The sequence below is a fragment of the Myotis nattereri genome (assembly GCF_964212035.1).
Source record: "Myotis nattereri genome assembly, chromosome: 2".
NCBI lineage: Eukaryota > Metazoa > Chordata > Mammalia > Chiroptera > Vespertilionidae > Myotis > Myotis nattereri.
In genome coordinates this window covers 115,016,486-115,040,235 of record NC_138076.1, presented here as the reverse complement: position 1 = coordinate 115,040,235, position 23,750 = coordinate 115,016,486, and the positions used below count along the sequence as shown (strand labels likewise).

The 23,750-nt window shown below is 43.4% G+C and overlaps 1 protein-coding gene across 2 annotated transcripts in view; it reads left to right on the top strand.

The window, feature by feature from the left end:
• The window catches only part of MTUS2 (microtubule associated scaffold protein 2), a 503,374-nt gene that overhangs the window by 365,541 nt on the left and 114,083 nt on the right, over window positions 1-23,750 (top strand). For both annotated transcript variants that reach the window (XM_081083596.1, XM_081083595.1), the window contains exons 6-7: window positions 3,576-3,737; window positions 22,331-22,429. In XM_081083596.1, coding sequence (XP_080939722.1) covers window positions 3,576-3,737; window positions 22,331-22,429 — 261 coding nt within the window. The remainder of the gene's footprint in view (window positions 1-3,575; window positions 3,738-22,330; window positions 22,430-23,750) is intronic.

Here is a 23,750-nt window from a genome sequence, read left to right as displayed (position 1 = left end):
AGAGTGGATGGGATGGGTAGAGACAGAAAGAAACATAGATGTGAGAGAGACACATCAATTGGTTGCCTCCTGCACACACCCTGATCAGGGCTGGGATTAAGCCTGCAGCCAAGGTACCAGCCCTTGACCAGAATTGAACCTAGGACCCTTTAGTCTTAGGACTTATGCTCTAACTACTGAGCAAAACTGGCTAGGGCTGGTCTTCTTTCATTTAGCATAATGTTTTTTTAAAGATTGGTCCATATTGTAGCTTGTAGATCCCATTTGGTTATACATTCATTAGCTGATGGACATTTGGGTTGTTCCTACTTTTTTGACAATTATGAATGGTAATGTTATGAACATTCATGTATAAGTTTGTGTGGACATATGTTTTTAGTTCTCTTGGGCACATACCTAACAGTGGAACTGCTGGGTCATATGATAACTATGTCTAACATTTTGAGGAACTTCCAAACTGTTTTCCAAAGCAGTCACACCATATTACAATCCTCCCAATTTTTCCACATCTTCATCAACACTTGTTATTATCTGTATTTTTTTATTATAGCCATCCTAGTGGGTTTAAAGTTTCCTTAGTGACTAATGACATTGGCATCTTTTCATATACTTATTGGCTATCTATATACCTTCTTTGGAGAAATGTCTATTCAAATCCAAGGCTCGTTTTTAATTGGCTTATTTGTCTTTCTATTGTTGAGTTATAAAGGCTCTTTATTCTGGATACTAGACCCTTATCAGATATGTGATTTGCAGATATTTTCTTCAGTTCTATGGGTTGTCATTTCACTTTATTAATAGTGTCCTCTGAAACACAACTATTTTTATTTTGATGAAGTCTAACATAATTTTTTCTTCAGTTACTTGTGTTTTAGGTGTCATATGTAAGAAACAATTTCCTGGGTCCCTGAGTTCCTGCCTAGGGTAGAGCTACCCAGAATATCAGACCACCCAGAGCACCTGTGTTAGGTGATTCATGGTCAACAAATAAACTCTGGCTATAAGTTACTGAAATTTGGGGGTGGTTAGTGTATGGGAACTTGACGTACAACAGCTGGAAATGCAGATAGGGCAGAGAAAATGAACTACCCAATATACAGGGCTGGGACAATTGGCTCTCTGTATAGCAAACAGCTTTAACAAATCTGATCTCTGCTCAGTGCCCCATTCCAGGTGAATTAATTATATAAATATGAAAAATAAAACTTTAAAACTTTTAGAAGAATATACATGAGAACATCTTCATGATATCAGATAGGGAATGAAAGGCTAAGACACACAAAGTACCAATCAAGTGAGAAAAGACTGAGAAAAATCAAGTGCATTAAAATGGAAGACTTCTGAATAAAGGCACATAAGTGTGAATACAAGCCATTTGAAATATATACCAATAAAGCATCAGTATGCAGAATATTCAGAGAACTCCTATATGTCAATTAGAAAGACAAAACACTTCAGTAGAAAACCGGACAAAAGTTATGAAGGGGCATCTTATAAAAGAAAAAACTTGAATAGCCCATACCTATGTGAAAAGAAAATGTTCAATCTCACTATTTGTCAGAGACTTATAAATTAAAACCTATGTAATTACTAATTAATTAAAGCATGACAGTCACTGCCTGTGGTGGGTGTGAATCTGCGAATCGCAGCCAGCGATTTGAAAAAGTTGTGAATCTCTAGGGAAGCTGAACCGCTCAGGCCCTCTGTCCAGGCCATTTCCTGGGTAATGGAATTGGTGATCTGCTGTACTTCTCCAGTGTGGTGGTTCGTTCTGCTGCTCTTCTCACCTTATCCTTTGTCAGGAGTAGTTCATCATTTTGTGAAGACAGTCAAGCTGCAGTTTCTATCAGATCTGCTTCAGCCCTTTCCTTTATTCTCATTGAGAGCAGTTCTTCTGATATTAACCCTTGAACACTTTCCAAGCTCTTATGGAAAACTGATTTGCTGTGATGATGAGCCACTGAATTTAAAAGGGGCCTGTAAGTGTTAATAACATATCAGAGAGTCCCAGACACTACTCTACACATTTTATCAGCTTTTTAAAAATTCACTTGCATTAGTTCTTATAACTCTCACATTAGTTCTGTGAGCTCAATGACCATTCTCCCCACTTACACATGAGGGAGCAGAGGTGCCGAGGTGGGAGGCAGAGGCAGCAGTTCCCGCAGCTGCTTGGCTCTCCTCTAGGTCTGCACCATTTACCACCCAGGCAGGCAAGGGCAGGGTCAGGTTTGTTGGGGATGAGATGACTGAATTAGACACACAAGTCATTTCTGCTGGCTGAATTCTCCAGAAAAACATTTTCCTGGCTCACACAGGCACAGTTTGTTTATTTCCAGTTCTTTTCTTCCTCTTAGTAAATAACGGTTTCCTATTGTCTGCATTGTTATGAAGTACCCAGAGCATTTATGGAACTCAGTATCACTTCCATATTTAGAGTACTTTTCTTAAATTTTTTTTTAAATTTTCAATTAGAGTTGGCATTCAATATTCAGTCTCAACATGACTTCTTCTCTGTATCATCTGTATATATAAAAGCCTAAGCAGCCAAATGACTGAATGACCTAACAACTATTCGATCGGTCGCTATGACACGCACTGACCACCAGGGGCAGACGCTCAATGCAGGAGCTTCCCCCAGTGGTCAGTGTGCTCCCACAGCAGGAGTGCCGCTCAGCTGACCAACTTTAAGGCTCTCTGTTTAATTTAGTAAATTGGGCCTCTCAGTTGTACTGAGAGGTGTATTTAGAAGATTTGTCCTTTAACAGGAAATAGATGGTGGCGTCACTGTCTGTACGTTTGGAAAGACCTAGAAGAGCTTGGGCCACAACCGCATTGTGCATTTAAACCTGACACATACCCCAATTTGCCATACCTTCAGAGTGTCAGAGCAGTCAGTCACAAATATACCGTCTTATAGAGAGTCTGCTTTTGTGTTGAATAGTAAACTGAAATTATCCATAAATGTCTTCTGTCTTAGAAATAACCTAGGCTCTAATTCAGGGTCCTCTCAGTTTGGTGAGGCCTCAGCTCTTCAAGCAAAAGCTTCTTGAGTTTCAAAGGGATTCTCTGTGTCCAAGCTTTCCCGTCTCCCTTCATCCCAAGCTTCTTATTCTGAAGGTGGAATTAGCTGGGTCCAAGGAAGCTCTGCATAAACTGCCTAGTGGAGCACGTGTAAGTCCTATTCTCACCCCTCCTGAGCCCCTCACATGGGTTTCTAAGAAAGGGTTAGAGGTACCAGATAAGTGCATATCATATATAGTTACACAGCCATGTAGCTATAGGTATTTGTGTGTGGCGGGGGGAGGGGTTGGCTTGTGTGTTCATTTATGTAAAATCTCTGGACTGAGGCTGCTGTTGACTTTTATGGAGCCCCCTGCCCAGGATATTTAAATGACAGACTCTATGTGGTGTCTGAAGGGAACTTTTTTCACAGCTGGTCCGGAAAATTGCTTTTCAGGACTACTCACTGGGAGGTCAAGTTCCAAAGTGGGATTGGTTGGCAACTGCAAATGGCAATGGGGTCCATCCATTTTTCATGAAGATATAATTAGACCACTGTCTGCCTCCCACAGGTTCAGCCTTTGGAAATGAAGAGCAGCCTGCCCTGAAAGCAGCCCTGCCTTCCAAAGACGCACCCAAGGGAGCTGGCCGTGTGGCCCCTCTGGCGACCTCCAGTGTCACTACCCCTCGCAGGAGTTTGCTTCCAGCACCAAAATCCACAGCCACGCCTGTTGGTAAGACTTTTTGCATTAAATGTCTTTGGAAAGTCTCTGTGCACATCAGTTATTTAGATGGGATGATAGATGAGTTTTAAATGGCACTTAAAGTTAATAATAATTATTATAATCCTATATAATAAAAACCTAATATGCAAATTAACTGAACAGTGGAACAACTGTTGGAACGATCGGTTGCTATGATGCACACAAGAAAAATGCAGGAGCTGCCTCCAGTCAGCAGGGGCCCCCCAATCTCCCTGCATCACCCCACGGAGGGAGGCGATCGGCGGTGGCAATTGGGGGGGGCCAAGGCAGGTACCAGCAGGGCCCCCCCTGATTGCCCAACCAGTCACCCCACAGATTCGCCCTGATTGCCAGCCAGTCCTAGGAACCCTATCTGTGCATGAATTTCATGTACCGGGCTTCTAGTATCAATTATAATACCATTGTTTTTAAGGCACACTCATTTTTCATGTTAAAATTATCACAACTGCCTCTCACTCTTTTGATTGTAAAATAAACAAGAAGCAAGCTATTTTAGGCCAGATTGGCATTTGTCTCAGGGAAGCAGGAGCTGAGAAAATCACTGGAAGGACTGTGGGAGCAAGCTCCGGACTGTGCCTCCAGGAGAGAGTCTCAGGACCCCAAGGGCACCAGTTCCTCTATGGGAACCCAGGATGCTGTTGCCCCTGGTGGCTCCAGGCTTGTGTCACCAAAGCTGGGATCCTGGGATCAACAGCTACCTCAGAAGGGCTGACCCAGAGCCACGCTTTGCCTGCTGGATCCAGGCCATGCCTTGCCCCTCCACACCTATGAAGCTAGTGGCCGGACACAGGAAACTCAGCTGATGCAAACACAGGACAAGCAAAGATGTTTGTCAGCGAAAACTGCCGGAGCAAACCAAATGTGGCCCCTGCCCCTCTGGCTCCTCCCATATCTCACGCACAGGTGTCTGTGCACCTGCAGGGATGTCCAAGGGTGTAGTTAGCCTTCCACCTTCCACCTTCCACACATAGGAAGGCACACTAACAGGGAGGGAGAATGGATGTTGGGCCCTAATTCACTATAGAGCAAGATCTGTGAAGGCGAGACAGTAATTTGTTTTGTTCCCCTGCCTTAGATAAGGAGGCCACTGTGGAAAAACCCAGAGAAAGTGGAATTGAGTTATCAGGTGTGAACTGGGAAAACAAAGCAGGAAGCTCATTTTAAAGATTTTAGAACTTTTCTTTTAATCTATCTCCAGCGCCTGAGGCTTCCTTGTATTTCAAAATTATTGTTGTTAATAGTGAATTTTAGCATTTCATTTATGCCAGTGGTTTGAATTTCTAATTTAAATGAAATCTAGTTTCTAAAAGGAAGTCAGCTTCCACACTGCCTCATTTGTTCATCATCAAGCTAATTAAAAAAGTTGAAGGTAGGCATGCAGGATACAGTTAAATCCCAAATAATTGAATTTCTGGGAACTGTGAAGTATTTGGGTTATTTTAATTACTTGGGTTGTGCCAACCGAACTGTGGTGCTTTGCTTCCTTCCCTTGGTGACTGCAGCCTAGTGATGGCAACTCTTGCACCTTTGGGTCATCTGCTCCTTGCTGTCATCCTGGATTGTAGATGCCACATATGCCCACAATAGGACATACCCTGGGTGTTCTGGGGCTGCCTCCTTAAACTCGATTCCTGGTGTGAGATTTTTTGTGAGAGACTTTTTTTCTGATTCATTTATTCAGCAAACATCTTAGTGCTCGCTTTAAGCCACAGGTGACTTGGATTTGAGGATAATTAGAATCTCCCTTTACCCTGGAGGGGCTAAGAATGAGGTGCACAAATTTGTAAACGAATAATCAGAGTGAGAGCAAGTATTTGTAATCTTACCCACTGGAGTCCAGTTCATTCTAGCAAACAAAGAATTTATACTAAGATGGATTGAGAAACAAGTGAACTGAGAAAGCTTAAACTAAAAATAAGTATGTTCTATTATTTATTTAATCCCTGTTTGTTTTTATTTATTTAATTATTTTCTAATTTATTTTGTATTTAATGACTTTCTAATTTCAGAAAAGATCCAAGATAGCATTCAGTAAAGGGACCATAAAAACATAGGTACAGGGATAAAAATCCAAGTAACACAAAAGAGAAAATCCTAGGCTTGGAGCTTCCTGACCACAAGGGCAAACTAAGAAACACAATCAGGGGAGAAGAGCGTGTCACGCCACCCAAAGAGAAATGTGTATCCTAGCACAAATTGTCAAGGTTTTACATCTTTGACTTAAAAAATTGTGGTGAACAACATAATAGACAAAAACCTTAATTGTATATTTTCAAAACATATTTTTTGATAATGAAATAATTAGAAATTAGTTTAAAATGTTGGAATAGGAAATGCCTTTCTCAACATGACATGAAACCTGGAAACATTTTTTAAAATGATAGATTCAACTACACAAAAATTTAAAATTTTTATAAAAGACATAAAAAGACAGTAAAAGACATCATGGAGGTAAGAAGGATGATAAACAGATAGAAAATTCTGCAATGAAGTGTTAATATGCATGCAATTGAAAGAATGCCTGAAAATCAATAGGAAAAAAATACAACTTAATTTGAAAAATGGGTAAAAGATATTCATGAGTAATTCACACAGGGGAAGTGCAGAGTGGTCAATGGCCGTAAACATCTGGGGAGTCTCTGGGTACCATTAAATATGCTTAGGGATTTGTGAACTCTACCTTGTTTAGTTCTGGATGAAACGGGGTTTAGGGGAATTAAGTAAACCCCTTACCCAGGGTCATATAGCTTCTATGGAGCAGAGCAGGCATTCATCCGCGTCATCTGACTTAAAGCAATCATTCAGAGTCATGTCCCTATGTACCTAACCGTGGCTGATACTGCTGCTTAGATGCCCTTACTCAGAGGGAGGCCAATTAGTAACAGTCTTTTGAAATAACTACCATTGGAAATACTCCTTAGACATTGAGTTCTTCTTTCTAGGACAATGCTGGTGACCTCACATATGGCTTCCCAGATCACCTATAATAATTCTGTAGTCTGTCCATGTTCCTCCTTCCCTGAGTTTTCAGACACAGGTTGAGAGCTGTGTTTAAACATGTTTGGAGGTGTAAAATATGACCCACTCCTATAATATTGTCTTCCTGTAAATTAATGATTATTGCCCCATTGACACCAATATGATGGCAATGGAAAGTGTTGTGGGTTTAATGCCAGTAGTAAAACATATATATATTAAACATCCTCTGCATGGCTATGTAAATGGAAGGTTCCCACGAATTTTAGAAACTTAGCCTTTGTCTTTCACTGTTTCTCCCTTTGCCGCCCCCCGCCACGCCCCCTGCAATTTTCACGAAGAGCTCTCCTGTTGTTCACATGTCAAGCACAAACTCTCTTGGGCATTGATTCGTATTTTATATGAATAGTTGGCTTTACTTCAAACTGGTTTGTAGTTGTTGTAACAAATAGGGAAATATTTTCAGATGAAAATAGTGATCTGAAGATAAATTACTTCTTAGTCAACAGGCCCTCTGATTCTGTAATGTTGACATGATGAATTATAGAAAATAGAACTCCTTTATCCAGCCTAAAGTTTAGAAGGATTTCCTGTGGTTATATAGAAAATGAAGAGCTGGTGTCTTACTGTTTGGGTTCCTCTCTATCTGGGGGAGGGGGGACCCCTGGGACTAGTGAGGCTGCTATGCTACAGACTACAGAAACCACTGTATCAGAAAAATTAATTTTACTACTTTATTTTTTTTTAATTAAATCTTTATTGTTCAGATTTTTACATTTGTTCCTCTTTCCCCCCCCCCATAAGTCCCCTCCTCCCAGTTCCCGCCCCACCCTCCGCCCTCACTCCCCACCCACTGTCCTCATCCATAGGTGCACGATTTTTGTCCAGTCTCTTCCCGCATCTCCCACACCCCTTTCCCCCCCAAGAATAGTCAGTCCATTCCCTTTCTATGCCCCTGATTCTATTATAATCACCAGTTCATTCTGTTCATCAGATTATTTATTCACTTGATTCTTAGATTCACTTGTTGATAGATGCATATTTGTTGTTCATAATTTGTATCTTTACCTTTTTCTTCCTCTTCCTCTTCTTAAAGGATACCTTTCAGCATTTCATATAATCCTGGTTTGGTGGTGATGAACTCCTTTAGCTTTTCCTTGTCTGTGAAGCTCTTTATCTGACCTTCAATTCTGAATGATAGCTTTGCTGGATAAAGTAATCTTGGTTGTAGGTTCTTGGTATTCATTACCTTGAATATTTCTTGCCACTCCCTTCTGGCCTGCAAAGTTTCTGTTGAGAAATCAGCTGACAGTCGTATGGGTATTCCCTTGTAGGCAACTGAGTTTCTTTCTCTTGCTGTTTTTAAGATTCTCTCTTTATCTTTTGCTCTTGGCATTTTAATTATGATGTGTCTTGGTGTGGTCCTCTTTGGATTCCTTTTGTTTGGGGTTCTCCGCGCTTCTTGGACCTGTAAGTCCATTTCTTTCACCAGGTGAGGGAAGTTTTCTGTCATTATTTCTTCAAATAGGTTTTCAATATCTTGCTCTCTCTCATCTTCTGGCACCCCTATAATTCTGATGTTGGTACGCTTGAAGCTGTCCCAGAGGCTCCTTACACTATCCTCGCATTTTTGGATTCTTTTTTCATTTTGCTTTTCCGGTTGGGTGTTTTTTGCTTCCTCGCATTTCAAATCATTGACTTGATTCTTGCGCTCCTCTGGTCTGCTGTCGGGAGTCTGTATAATATTCGTTATTTCAGTCCGTGTATGCTTAATTTCTAGTTGGTTCCCCAATATAAGATCGAGGGTCTCATTAGTTTTCTTGTAGATCTCATTAAGTTTATCAGCGGCTTCTAAACAGATCTTGAGAGACCTTAAAAGTGTGGTTCTGAACTCTATATCTTCCATTGACAATTTTGTCCTGTTTCTTTGTCTCCGCATTTTGTTATGCTTCCTTGGTGCACCCCCTAGTGGTCTTTGTTCGCAGTCTTATAGTTAAATCTTGATTGTTGTAGCTAATTCCAGGGAGGGTTTGACCTCCAGGCCAAGTGGCTATGAGAATCAGCTGTGTCAGCAGTGAGAGAACTTCTGTCCTCTAGGGAGGTGCTAATCTAGCCTTTGCCTGAGGCTATCCGGCAAATGCCTCTGTGCAGGGCTTGGGCGGAGAGGGTCGCACAGGACCAATAAGGTGGACCGGAGAGAGCAGTTATGGCGGCTCTCAGTCCTGTCCCCAGGGGCTCTGCCTCTCTGAGTCCCAGCAGTGGCTGCAAACCTCGGAGAGAAAGCTGCACTCGCTCTGATCGAAGCCAGACAGTCCCGCTTCTCCCGTTTGAGTCTGGGTCCCTAAAGACTCGCCCGGATCTGGAGCTCAGAGTCTGCGACTCCCTCCCGATTGAAAACGCCAACCGCGCCCTCCGCCGCCAGCCCTGCGCACTCCGCACCTCAGAATTTGACTTCAGCACTGCGCCTCCTCTGAGTGTCCGTATGCGTTTCTCTTTCCTCCTAGTTGTAGGACTTCCACTCAGCCAGCGTTCCAGTGGTTCTGGGTGATGTCCCTTCCGTCTTTTAGTTTCACTTTTGAAGTAGTTGTTCAAAGCAGCAAACTCCGGCGTTAACCTATGCCACCATCTTGGTTCTCTCTAATTTTACTACTTAAAAGCAAGTTTTTATTTCTGCATTCAATTCCACAAATTTTGGCATCTGGGGGCATATTATAATTTAAAAATACAAGCAGTTCATCCACGTCATCAACATGTGTTTATTGAGCACTTTCATGTGCATGTGGGCCAGAAAGAGCTGCTCTAACATTTCAAAGAGGAATGGAGAGGGAGAAAGAGATAGAAATATGAATGATGAGAGAGAATCATTAATGCGCTGCCTCCTGCATGCCCCACACTGGGGATCGAGCCTGCAACTGGGGCATGTGCCCTGAATGGGAATCAAACCAATGACCTCTTGTTGCATGGATGACACTCAGTCCACTGAGCCACAGCAGCTGAGCTCTGGGCACATCTTAAATGAAGAAACTGAGGAAGAGCTTTCAGACCTTAAACATTCTGCTTTGACAGAATATCGGGTCTAGATGATTTGGGGGTGGTTCTTACCCTTGCATGTAATACAAACTCCTTTCACGTTAATAGCTCAAAGAGCATGTTCTTTTCCTGATAATGAAGGAGTTGTGGCACCTTACAATGTGGGAGCCCACATTGATTCAGGAGCGTCCAGAAACCTCCCTGGAGTGCGACCTGCAGGAGGCAAGGTCAAAGCAGTCAGGCTGCACCGGGCTCTTTGGGGTTACTATGTGCTGTCAACTGCGTTCTCCCTGAAGCTGAGTCTCAAATGCAGTCACAGCTTCAATTATTTGTCACTGTGAAGCCAACAGGGGAAACTGCAATAGATTGGGATAGAGGAGATCATAGGAGAGTAAATGTGTTAGGAAGAATCTTTGGGGGAGAAAAATTAAAGCTATAATTTTGAGACCCATTCCTTTGCATGAGGTCATAGAGACAGAAAATACAGTGGGGTTGGTGTATGGTGTGTGTGGAGCCATGCATTTCATCGTTCAGAGTCATGTCCCTGTTTGCTGTTCTATCTGGCCAGCAGTGGGGAGGTGGCTAGTCCCTCACAACAGGCCAGGAAGCACTGCAAATCATGAGCTGTAACCTCAAAGTCAACTCTCAGTCATCCCAGGCACTGAGGAGTGAAATCTGGATGGGCATCCACTCTCTCAACACATGTTTACTGAGCACCTTCTTTAAGTTGAGCACTGTGCTGAATGCCTGGGGAAGCATGAGGGATGGAGCCAATGGTAAAACAGGAGCTTATACTTATATATTCAATTAGAGGCCCGATGCACAAAAATTTGTGCAAGAGTAGGCCTTCCTTCCCCCAGCTTCCGGCACCAGCTTCTCTCCAGCACCTGGGACTCCGGCTGGCTTACCTCAGGCCCCAGCTTTGTCAGGAAGGACATAGGTCTAATTAGCATATTACCCTTTTATTATTATAGACTAGAGGCCCCATGCACAAAAATTTGCACACTGGCAGCGGGGGGGGGGGGGGGGGGGTAGTGTCCCTCAGCCCCACTTGTGCCCTCTCACAGTCTGGGACCCCTCGGGAGATAACCACCTGCTGGCTTAGGCCCACTCCCCGGGTGGCAGATGGCAGGCCCAATCCTTGGGTGCCTACCCAGGTGGCATATGGCAGGCCGATCCCTAGGTGCCTGCCCCGCCTCCCTGGGTCGCACACAGAGCAGGGCCAATCAGGGGGTTGGGGCACCGCCCCTGGTCCCACACAGGACAGGGCCTATCCAGGGGTTGGGGCGCTGCCCCAGGTCGCGCACTCGGCAGGGCCAATCCGGGGGTTAGGACATGGCCCCTGCTGTGCACAGGGCAGGGTGGATCGGGGGTTGGGGCCCTGCCCCGGGTCACACACAGGATGCCCGGGTGGGCCAGCAGATTGCTGCTGCCCCGCGTGACTGCCCCAGGTCCAGTTGCACACAGGACCCCCTGCCCCCCCCCCGCCCAGGATCACAGATAGCAGGCCCGGATGGTGGCAGGGAAGGCAGGATGGCGCTGTCCTACCCTGCCTGCAGTATGCAAATTAGCCACCATCTTTGTTGGTGGTTAATTTGCATATCACGCTGATTAGCCAATGGGAGGTATAGCAAAGGTATGGTCAATTACCATGTTTGTCTATTATTAGATAGGATCATTTAATTACAGTTATGCTAAGAGCTGTGAAAGGGAAATGAGTGTACAATAAAGGCATGTTGTATAGACCCAGCGTAGTGTGCAGGAAACACACAGGCAGAGACCTGAAGGGTCAGCAGAAGTTGCCAGATAGCAATGATGGTGAAGACAGTATTCCATATTGATGAGCATCATAAATTCCCACTTGATAAACAGTACAGATTCCCAAGACCCTCTCCACTGGCAGTCTTGGACTAGGGCTGCTAACAATTAGATGTCTTGTCAATTTGAAAATATACCCCTCTTCTCTTCCAACCCTTTTATGAATGAACTTACAGGCTGTAAAGTGGTCAGAAGACAGACCGCATGGAAAAAGTTGCAGAATCACAGCTGCTTCGTCAGTTTCCAGTTTTACTGATAAGCCCACCTGAGTTACAATCATTACACAAAGCTTCTCCCTTAAGCAGTTCATTGACACAGTTTGATATTGTTTTAGGACACTTGAGTTTAAAACTCTAATACCCTCATTCTCTGTTGCCAGTTTTGTGGCCTAGGGTGCTATTTAGCAATTATAATTGAAATGCTGCAGAATGATCCATGTAAGGGGAAAGAAACATTTATCTTTCTCTGCTCTGCCTTTCACATTCTTTTGTTGAAACAATAGCAAGAAGGGGTCAATGGGGGAAAAGGAGAACATATGTAATACTTTCAACAATAAAGATTTTTACAAAATAAAAAAACAACAACAGAAAGAATAGCCATGTTTTAGTTAATTTGGGAAGCAATCTAAGACAAACACACCCAGAGTATCAGAGAATTCACAAAATGCTGGGCTCACGTTGACCCTTGGCCGTAAGCTACCTACAGGCTAATGTGAAACCTTTCATTCTGTGGTGGCTCCGCAGAAGTAGGGCACATAACCAAACCCTCCCTCACAAATACCAAACCCTTCCTCATGAATCTGTACACACTTTTATGGGAAAGGTCATGCCTGGTATTTTGCCCACTCTACCTGTCAGCCTGGAAGAGCCGTGGGAGCTAGTCCAGCAGTCATTAATGCGAGTGGTCCTTGAGAGCTGTGTCTTCCATTGTGACTACCAACATTTTAGTGTTTAGAACACTGCCTCCCATTTCTGAATATACTCTCCCTTTGTATCTGTATCATTACACGTGACCCTCCACTGTTGTGCCTTTTTCTTCTTGGCAATATTTCGCATCTGAGCTCAAATATAACCTTTGGTGAAGCCCTACCTGGCTCCATCTCCGTGTTCCCAGAGGGAAGTCCTTCTCCCGACCTCTGGGCTGCTCCACTATCTTGTCATTGCTTATTTACACATCCCACTAATCGGTGAATTTCTGCATATAAGGATTTTGTCTTTTCACCTTGGATTCTCCAATAGCTATTACCATATCAAGTACAGGGAGCCACCCCATAACTATAAAATGAATGAATGAGGGAATGAATGAATAAATGAATAAAAGGATGCTTAGAAGCTTTCAAAGACTGAATAGTTCAGAAAATAAGAGGGATGACATAGTCTTTGAAGTAAAACTACAGGATACTAACATGACGGCATTCATTTAATACTAAATAGACTATTTGGGGTTCTTTTATTTATATAGGGAAAATGTTAGCTCTGAAAAGCATAGTTTTATTGTGCTCTTGAACTAATGTGAGTAAATGATGAGATAGATCATCCAGACCACTTCTTTCATTGTGTCTTACTGAACTAAAACTGCCACAGTGAGTAATACCTCAATATCTATTTGTGTAGTTTCACATATACAAAGTATTTTTCCCACCATGACTTACTTATTTACAATTTCTCAGGACATAGATCATGCAGTGTCCTGATTCCCCCGGAGAACTGAACTATTTCCTTTCTACAAATCCATCATTTTCAGGAGTTCACTAATTTTGTGGCTAACAGTGTGTAACACAGTTTCTCATTACTCACTTAGGACATGCCTATTATGTGGGGAGAGAGGCACTGGAGGAGAAATGAGGAGAAAATAATAAGAGGTTTCCAAATATCAGGAATTCACCTCCTTGCAAGGTTGATTTCATTTTCCAGCACAGGAGAACATTATCAGTTAGTGATAATAACCGCCTCATTTATCTACTAACATTGACTGAGTGGGCAATATTCATGTACTGTATTGTCTAATAGGGAATCTGCACAGATAAACGGCATTCAGCTGATAGCGTAATAAAGCCTTGGCCACAGCGCATAATAGCAGCATCCAGGGACCTCTAGGTTGAGTTCTGAAGGATGAGATGGGGCAGAGTTGACTGGAGAAAAGAAGAAGCAGGAGGCTGCGGCAAAGTTCCACAAGAGCAGTGGCACTGGTCTGCATGAACAAGCTGCAATGACTATCAAAATGAAGTAGGCTAAATTTAAGAGAAATGCAAGGTGCATATTTCACAACACTTAGCATTTTGTTGCATGTAGAGAAGCAAGAAAGAGGAATGAGATGAGACTGAGGTCAACATTTCTGGCTTGAGCAAAAGACACACTTTACTGAGTCAGGGAAGATAGAACTGACAAGTTTTGCTAGGCGACAAGCAGTTCAATCGTGGGCATATTGAGTGTCACGTGCATGGAGATATCCAAAAGGAGACACAATACGTAGGTTGGATATATATTCAAGGAAATTTCCAGAACTATAGGATGAGGGTCTGCAGACTGAAGGAGCTGACCAAGTGCCCAGTATCATAAATGAAAAAAGACCCACACCAAGGCACATTGGCACGACACTTCACAACACTAAGGAAAAAGAAAGCTACCAAGAGCTTCCCAAGAGAGCAAACAGATCACACACCAATGGCTGACATTTAGAATGATATTGAACTTCTCAGCAGCAACCTGGAAGCTAAAAGCAAAGCTAACTGCCTTCACAGATCTGAGGGAAATGACTGCCACATTAGAATTCCAGATTAAACCAAACAGTTGCATCAAGATGTCAGCCATGGAATATGTCTGATAATTTACCTCTCATATACCTTTCTCTGTGAACTAAAAAATAAAAACAAACAAACAAAAAAGCCCCCACAACATGCTCCACCAAAATAAGGAAGCAGACCAAGAAAGAGGAAGACGTGAGGGGTCCAGAGAACAGGGACCGACAGAGGAGAGAGGCAACGGAGTCTCAGAATGATGACGAACGGGCATTCCAGGGTGGCAGCTCTGCACAGGCCTCGAGATGACCCGTCCAGAGGAGAATCGAGGGCTCCAGGAAACCAAAACAAAACCTTTTGCATAATTGTGAGTTCTTTGGGAGATATTGGTTAATAAAATTTTATAGATTTCAGGTATACAATTCTGTAATACATCATCTCTATATTGTATTGTGGGTTCACAATTTTTTGAGGTAACTCCATACTGCCTTCCACAGTGACTGCACCAGTCTGCATTCCCACCAACAAGGGTTCCCTTTTCTTCACATCCTCACCAACACTTGTTGTTTGTTGATTTATTGGTGATAGCCATTCTGACAGGTGTGAGGTGATATCTCATTGTTTTAATTTGCATATCTCTGATGATTAGTGATATTGAGTATCTTTTCATATGTCTGTTGGGCAATCTGTATTGTCTTCTTTTAAAAAGTATCTGTTCCAATCCTTTACCCATTTCTTAATTGGTTGTTTGATTTTTAGTGTTGGTTGTATAAGTGTCTTATAAATTTTGGATGTTAAGCCCTTTTTAGATATATTGGTGAATATGTTCTCCCATTCAGTGAGTTGTCTTTTCATTTTGTTGATTGTTTCCTTTGCTGTTCAAAATCTTTTTAGTTTGATATACTTTCGTTTATTTTTCCTTTTGTTTTCCTTTGCCTGAAGAGATGTCAGAAAAAAAATATTGCTACAAAAATGATCAAGATTTTAATGCCTTTGCTTTCTTCTAGGATTTTTGTGATTTCAAGTCTAACATTTAAGTCTTTAATCCATTTAGTTTATTCTTGTTCATCAATAGAGGAGTGGATAAAAAAAGCTGTGGTACATTTACATAATGGAATACTACTCAGCCGCAAAACAAAAATACTTACCTTTTGCGACAGCATGGATGGACCTGGAGAGCATTATGCTAAGTGAAATAAACCAATCAGAGAAAAACAAGTACCATATTATGTGGAATCTAATGAACAAAGTGAACTAATGAAGTGGAGACAGACTCATGGATACTGAGAATACACTGATAGCTGTCAGAGAGGAGAGGGTTGGGGGCTGGGTGAGAAGGGTGAAGAGATTAAGCAAAGAAGGAAAAAAAAGAAAGTCTCATGAACACAGACAATGGTATGGTGATTGCCAGAGGGAAGGGGAAGATGGGGAGAAGAAGAAGAGGATAAAGAGGGATAAATGTTGATGGAAGGAGACTTGACTTGGGGTGGTGAACCCACAATACAATATAGAGATGATGTATTATAGAATTGTACACCTGAAATCTATATAATTTTATTAACCAATGTCACCCAAAAAACTCAATTTTTTAAAAAAGAAATAATAGGGACAATCATGTGATCTGGTTGATGAATAAGAAAAGTAATTCTGGCAGTGGTAAGGGGGATGGGCTAGGTAAATATGAGGAAGATAAGACACAAGACAGAGAAATCACCCAGGAGATGTTTATAGTTGTCCCAGCAAGAAATGACAGGGACTGCACTAAGGTAAAAAGTGAGAATGGATAAAGGGCCAAATTCAGGAGCCACGTACAAGGCAGAATCAGGAGGACTTAGTGACATGGGAGGATAAGGAAGAGGACTCTCTGGCTTCTGGTTTCAGTGACCAGGGGAACAATCGACTAGGAAAGAAGATACCGGAAGGGGAGTGGATTTGAGAGGAAGTAATTAGTCCCATGTGGGGCATGCTGACTTGGTCATTTAGTGGTAAGTGGTAATGCCTAGTTGGCAGCTACCAGAAAAGGTGTGGATCTCAGGAGAGATGTCTGGGCCTGTCTGGGTTGGAAATATCAGATCTTATAGTGGTCAGTGCATCCAGCTCAGTGGTGCAAGCATGCTGAGTAGACAAGCTCATCCAGAAGGGTGGATGGGAGAAGACTGAGGCAGAATCCTGGATGGCTTCACTCAGGTGTAGGTAAGGAAGAGCAGGAGTCAGGGAGACTGAGGGAGAGTGGCCAGAGGGCAGCAAGAAAACCCTGAGACCAAGCTTGTGCTGGCACCTCTGTCAACTCCGAGATCTTAGAGTTAAATGGAAGCTGATGGTATACTTTAAAACATTGGACTAAGTCTAGGTTGCAAGAAAACTGCAAAAAGAATAGCTGATTGCTATAATTTTCCATCAGGAATTCCCAGAACCATACAGGAATCTTCCAGGGAGTGTTATATTCCTGGGGGAGGGGTTTGTGAAGTTTTGATCAGAGTAATTTCTGCAGAATTAGCTGTACTAGTCTGGGTTCTCTCCTTGTGCTTTTATGGATCAGACAAATTATTTCCATTTTGGTTTGGTTTCTCTCCCTTTATTATTTATTTCTTATTATAAAAGTATTGTGTGATTCATCAAAAAAGTGGAAATAATGCAGAAGCATATACAATAAAAAGTAAAAAATAAAAGCCCCTCAATCTTGCTGCTCAGAAGTCACCATTATTAAAACTTTGGTGCCTGTTTATCAAATCTTTTTACATATTTACAATCATAGTGCAGATAATATTTTGTGTTATAAAAATAGGATAGACATGCATACTATTCAACAACTCACTTTATTATTTATCACAAGGGGCCCAGTGCATGAATTCGTGTACCTTGAAAGGAACTGTGGGCCATGAGGCTACAGTGGGCACAGGGGCGGGTCTTGGCCCATCCTCCGTGCCCCCACCCAGTCCCTCCCACCATGGCCCCCAGTCTCCTGTCTGCTGGCAGCCCTGCTCCCATCACCGCTGCTCCCATGAACTGATGGTGCTGGCCCCGCTCATACCCGCTGATGGTGCTAAGCGACTGGAGCCAGTGCCAGCAGTGGCTGCTGCCCCAGTGACCCCTCAGGAGCAGGGGGAGGTGAAGAAGCCCTAAGGGGAAATTGGGGCTGGCACTGGGCTCTGGCAGCGGGCGTGAGTGGTGGCTCCGGCACCAGCAGCAGGTGCGAGCAGCAGCTGCCAGCCCTGATTGCTCCTCAGGAGCAGGAGGAGGTGGAGAAGCCTTGAGGGGTGATTGGGGCCAGGCCAGCAGCCTCCGCTCGCACCTGCTGATGGCGCCAAGTGATCGGAGCCAGCGCTGGACGCCGGCAGTGGGTGCTAGTGGGGCCGGTGCAGGCAGCTGGTGCGACCACCAGGTGGGACTGCAGCACACGAGAGCAAAGAATTTTCAGTAACCACCAGAGGCTTTCCCCGCTGACAGTGACTGACGCCCCACCTTGGTCTGGTGCCCCTGCTCACCTGCTCCACCATCCTGCCATGGCCAACGCCCTCCATGTTCTGCACTCTGTTGCCTGCTACCTATGCCCACCATGTTCTATGTGTTCCCCCTGGTGGTCAGCACACATCATAGCAACTGGTTGTTCAGTTGTTCCACTGTTGTCTATTTGCACATTAGAGTTTTACATAGAGAGATGGGCATCTCTCCATACCAGTACAATATAGAGCTACCTCATCTTTTTTAAAGGCATAGTACTTCATAGTATGGATGTATCATAATTTATTCACCTGTTACCCAATGTACAATTTGGTTATTTACACTTCTTTATTATTGTCATCATGTATGAAGTATCTTTGAACATACATCTTTTCATGCTTGTGCAAGTGTTGCAAAGAGAGACGTGTAGAAGCAAGATTGCCTAATCAAGTCTATAATATTTAAATATTTGCTAGAAGTTGCCAAATTGTACTCCATGGTATGGAAAAAATTGAAACTCTGATTAAATATGCATATTTAGTTTTCTTTTAAAGTCCTGTGTTGAGTGCACTTTTGGCCTTTCCCACTTCTCTTCTCAGCTCCCAGGGGCCTTGCTGTGCTGCCTTTTTGTATTTTTTGATACCTGAAATCAAAGAGGAGAGAAGGAATGGAAGAGTGAGATTAGCCATTGGTACGGATTGGTACTCTGAAAAAAGCACTCCTGTCAGCAGTGTGGAGTGCTGGCTGGGCTTTTGGGACCCAGGTTCCAGCCCCTGTAAGCCCTAGAATGCCTGGCCTGGCCCTGTCTTGAAAGGAGCCCAGTGGGAGGGGGAGGGGCAAGAAGAACATCAACTGAATGACCACGTGGTACAGGGAAGGGTGTGGCCAGCTGGTTGAAGTTTGTGTTCTAGTGGGGAGGGTAGACAATAAACAAACAGGTGAGTATATAATATACTTAGGGGTAATGACAAATTCTGTGAAGAAGAATAAAGCAAGTGAAAGGGACAGTGGCAGGTGGCAGGACTGTTTCACCTGGAGGTCAGGCATGGCTTCTCTGAAGGTTATTGTTCAGAGACCCGCATGCACGAGTGCGGGAACCATGCTTAAAGTCTGGGGGAAGCATGCATGCATTTATTATTTATTTATTTTAGACAGAGAGGGAGTGAGAGGGAGAGAGAGAAACATTGATGTGAGAGGGAAACTGACTGGTTGCCTCCTGCACGAACCCCAACTGGCACGCATCCTGACTGGGGATGGAACCTGCAACCTGGGCATGTACCCTGACTGGGGCTCAAACCTGTGACCTTTCTGTGTACAGGACGGTGCTGCAAGCAACGGAGCCACACCAGCCAGGGCTGGGGGAAGCATATTCTGTGCAGAAGGAACCCAAGCTAAAGTGCCTAGGATGGGAGGAAGTGTGCATGTTTCAGCAGCAGCAAGGCTGGTGGTGTGGCTGGAGATGCAAGCAGGGACCAGAGTGATATCAGCATGTATATCAGTCAGGGTTCAGAGAAACACAACCAATAAGATACATATACATATATAGTATATTACATATAAATAACATGTATTCTTTACAGAATTTATATATTATCTATTTATTAAATATACATATGACTATGGACGCTGAGAAATCCCAAGGTTGGGGACCCGGGACAGCCAATGGGGTAAGTTCAAGTCCGAGGCAGAAGAAGACTGATGTCCCAGCTCAGCTAATCAGGCTTCCCTGTCAGCCTTTTGTTCTTCTTGGGCCTTCAGCAGACTGCTGAGACCCACTCACACAGATTCAGATGTTAATCTCCTCTAGAAACACCCAGAACACAAGTACACCCCAAATAACATTTGACCAAATGTCTGGGCACCCCATCACCCAGTCAGGTTGGCATATAAAATCAGCCATCACAGTGTGTCTGTGAAGTAGCCACGGGACCAGGTCGTCTGGGGCTGTGCGGTCCACTGTGGTGGCCACCAGCCCAGGAGTAGTTATTGAGAACTTGAAAGGTGACCTGTGCCATGTTGAAGTGATATTGAATATGTCGGATCAAATAAAATGCATTATCATAGCTAGTTTCACTGTAATATTTAAATGTTGTTACAAGAAAATTTAAAATTGCATAAGTGGCTCATTCTGTTTCTATTGGAGAGTGCTGGTGTATAGGACCTTGTGGTGTGATAAGGAATTGGCATTTCGCTTTGAGTGTCTTGGGGGGTGGTTGGAGGGTTTTGAAATTGAAAATGACTTGCTCTAACTTAGATTTTAAGTAATTCAGCTGCTGCTGTGGGGGGATGAGCTGTAGGGGTGGGGGTGGGCATAGCAGAGCAGGCAGGAGGCTGTAGATGAGGCAGAAGGGGTGTTGGTGACATTGCCTCTGCAGTTGGCTCTGCAGAGGCAATGCAAGGTAGGAATGTGGTCAGACCTGGGGGATAGTCTCAGAGGAGAGGCAACAAGCTTTGCTGACAGGCTGAATGGGGGCAAGAAGCAAAGAAGCAAATCAAGGTAACTCCTGGTGTTTCTGACCTGAGCACAGTGAGTGACGGCGCTGTCACTGAGATGTGGGAGACAGTATGTTACTACATGCCACAAAGTGTATTGAGAGTGGGAAGAAAATGGGGGGATATGAAAGAGAATTCAGGCCTTAGAAGATTCAAACTAACAAGACTAAAACAAAGTCTCCAAAGGCATTAAAACAGAAGAGATGAAGACAGGTCTGTGATGGAAAAGCTGAAGGCAGGTGGACTAGGATGGAGAGCAGCTGAGGCAAATGCAATGGTGTGAGGGAGGCGGTGGCCCAGTCAGGCCAGAGAAGAACAAGAGAGAAGGAGGTAGGATCCAAATACCTGCTCCTTCCCCAAACTCCAGAAATTATCCCTACTTCAGCCTGCCTCTCTCTCTCTCTCTCTCTCTCTCTCTCTCTCTCTCTCTCTCTCTCCTTTCTCTCATACACACACACACACACACACACACATACACCTGCATGCACACAGACATACAAATAACCTATAATAGTGCTCCTAAAACTGGACAGGGAAAATTAACGTATTTGAACACATTAAAACTGCATAAAACAGCAGTCCAGTAAAAGATACTATAAATAAGTTTTTGCAAGTGGAAGTATGGAAACTGCAAGAAAAATGGGCAAAAGGTTTAATTAGACAATTTTCGAATAAGAAAACGTGCATGACAGACATGAAGATACTCTAAATATCTGGCAAAAGTTACGTGTAGAGACGTCACTGTCAGTAGGGAAAGAGCTGCTCTCACACGCTCTTGGTTGGAGTGTGGACTAGGTTCTGTAGAGGACAGATGGCTGCATCTCGCAGTTCTGTAAATGAGCAAAGGCACGGCTATGCGTTTGTCCTGGAAAGGCACTGGTACCGCATGCAAAGAAACAAGTAGAAGAATGTTTATTGTAGCACATTCAGCCATTTTAATAGCCAACACTTGCTAATAATCTAAATTTTCAGCAATAAGAGATAGGTAAATGAATTATGGTACATCTTTGCCCATTAATGCTATGTGACATTTTAAAAGATCTATAAATAAATGATATGAAAAAGATATTTAAAAATTGTGGGTAGATAAAAAAAGTTGCAGTATGTGATTCATTTAGTTAATTAATAACTGTGTTTGTATATCTGTAGATATATTTATAAATACCTAGAAAGAGATCTGGAAGAATAGTCACCACGTTGCCAGCAGTGGTTACCGCTAGAGCTTCGGGGGAAGTTGGAGGTTAGTGCTCAGCATCTAAGGAACCATCACCAAGGTTTGGTTTGGAAATGACATAAGAAACTGCTAGAGTAGAGGCAGGTCTCGGTCCATCCAGGTCTGTGTTATTTCTCTAATTTTCCATCCATTGTTCTTTGACTTTCTGATGAAGGTGACGTGAAGGTGAGTGTCCATGCCCAGCACACAGGGAGAAAGGCAGCATGTGCCCCCGGACATGATTTGAGGAGCCGTTCTTAGACGCCACTTGCTGTTGAGATATCACCCACACCCCGTTCTGCTGGGACCAGCTATGGTTCCACACAGGCTCAGCTGCCGCAGAGAGAGCGCAGAGGCTTCGCAGGCCACCTGTGTGGACCAGCTGCATGGAAATTATTTTGAGGAGGGCCACGGCCCCATGGCTGGGTCCTCGATGATGCTGAAGTCATCAGTAGTTACTTCAGCGACAGCTTCCTTCTCAGTCTTCTGAAAATTACTTTCTGCAGAAAGAGGCAGGCAGGTCACGTTGGTGGCTAAGGACAGGACAATATTAATTGCCACATAGTTTGTCAGGGTCATTGGAGTGCCGCGACCTCCCAAGATAGGGATTTTTTCATCAAATCAGAGACAGCAGTGTGCTTAGTCCCCTGACCCCTCCAGCTGAATTCCCTTCGCTGTAAACAAGTGTGTCGTCCCTGAAGCACAGGGGGTGTGACCATAGCAGCAAATCATCGAAATATGACTTTGCTCCGTTTGCCTTTTGCTAAACATCCCTTTCCACAAACAGCTCGTGTTACTGTTCCAGTTGTAACTAGTTTGCTTTCTTTCTGTTTTGTTTTTTTTAACTATATATAGGAACAAAGAAAGAACTACAAAAAGATCAAGATGCTAATAAACCTGCTGTTTCATCTCCGAAGAGAGCGGCAGCTTCAACCACCAAGCTTCATTCACCAGGTATTGGGGAAATGTGACCTGTGTTATTTGGGGAGAAAACTTGAACTTGAACTTATTTGTTCAAGTGTTATTAATGGAGCAATGCCAGCACATGTGATATGCAGGATTGTTCTGGGGCCTGGCATACATATACTGATGTGTTCTGATTCTAAATGAAATGAACCAGCTGCTGGCATCATTTTCTCTTAAGAAACAGTGTTATCATGCTACGTTTAAGTGGTAGAAGCTTCTCTGTGTAGGAGTATCTGCTGATCCAACAGCATGTAGAAATAATGTATAATTGAAAAACAGACTTTGAAACTCTAACCGCAAGAGACGATAATTTCTAAAAGAAAGAAAAACAGAACAACTATGCATATAAAGCACTTGTTATTTTGTCACTGAGGAAGCCATTTCTTTATATTCAGACACAAATAAGCTACCTAATGTCACTTGAAAGTTGAAAATTATTTATTATGGAAATTCATATCTCATATCATAAGGCATTAACTCCTTTGTGGAATAGAACGCAATGTAACCTCAGAACATTTTCTTCAAGCACAAAAATAGTAGCAATATCAACAGCTCATGCCTGAGTTCTTACTGTATGCCAGGCACTGTCCTAAGCTGTTCAACTGCATTAATGTATTTAGTGCACACAATAGCCTGTGAGGCAGGTGCTATCGCTGCCCCTCGCTTTGCATGTGAGGAAATCAAGGTACATAGACTTTTATTAATTTGCCCAAAGCCACAGGAAGTAAGTAGTAGAGTCTTGGTTTGAACCACAAACACTCAAAATTCCAAAACTACATTCTTAGTCACTGCACTATTAATCAGAAAGCTTAGAGAATAGAAAACATATTAATATTTCTGGTTAATTAAAATGTGTAGGGTCCTGGCCAGATAGCTCAGTTAGTTGGAGCATGGTCCCATGCACCAAAAGGTTGTGATTCCCAGTCAGGGCATATACCTGGGTTCGCATTCAATCCCTTGGTCGGGGCGCATACGGGAGGCAACTGATCAATATTTCTCACATTGATGTTTCTCTTTCTCCATCTCTCTCTCTCCAAATTAATAAAAACATGTCCTCAGGTGAGGAATAAAAAAAAGTATAGGAAATAAATCAAAGCCACAGGAGAGGGTGGGAGCTCAGATGGAGGACCCTGGGTAAATCTGGAGTTTGTGAAGGGCAGCATCCTCCTGGATGAATTAAGAAGAAGAAAGCTCATCCTGCAGGAGGAGCCTGGCTCATTGCAGCTTCGGCTCTTAAGAAGGCGGGGAGGGGAGCCAACCCTCCCGTAGGAATTCCTTGCCCCATATCTGTCCTGCCAAAATTTGAGAG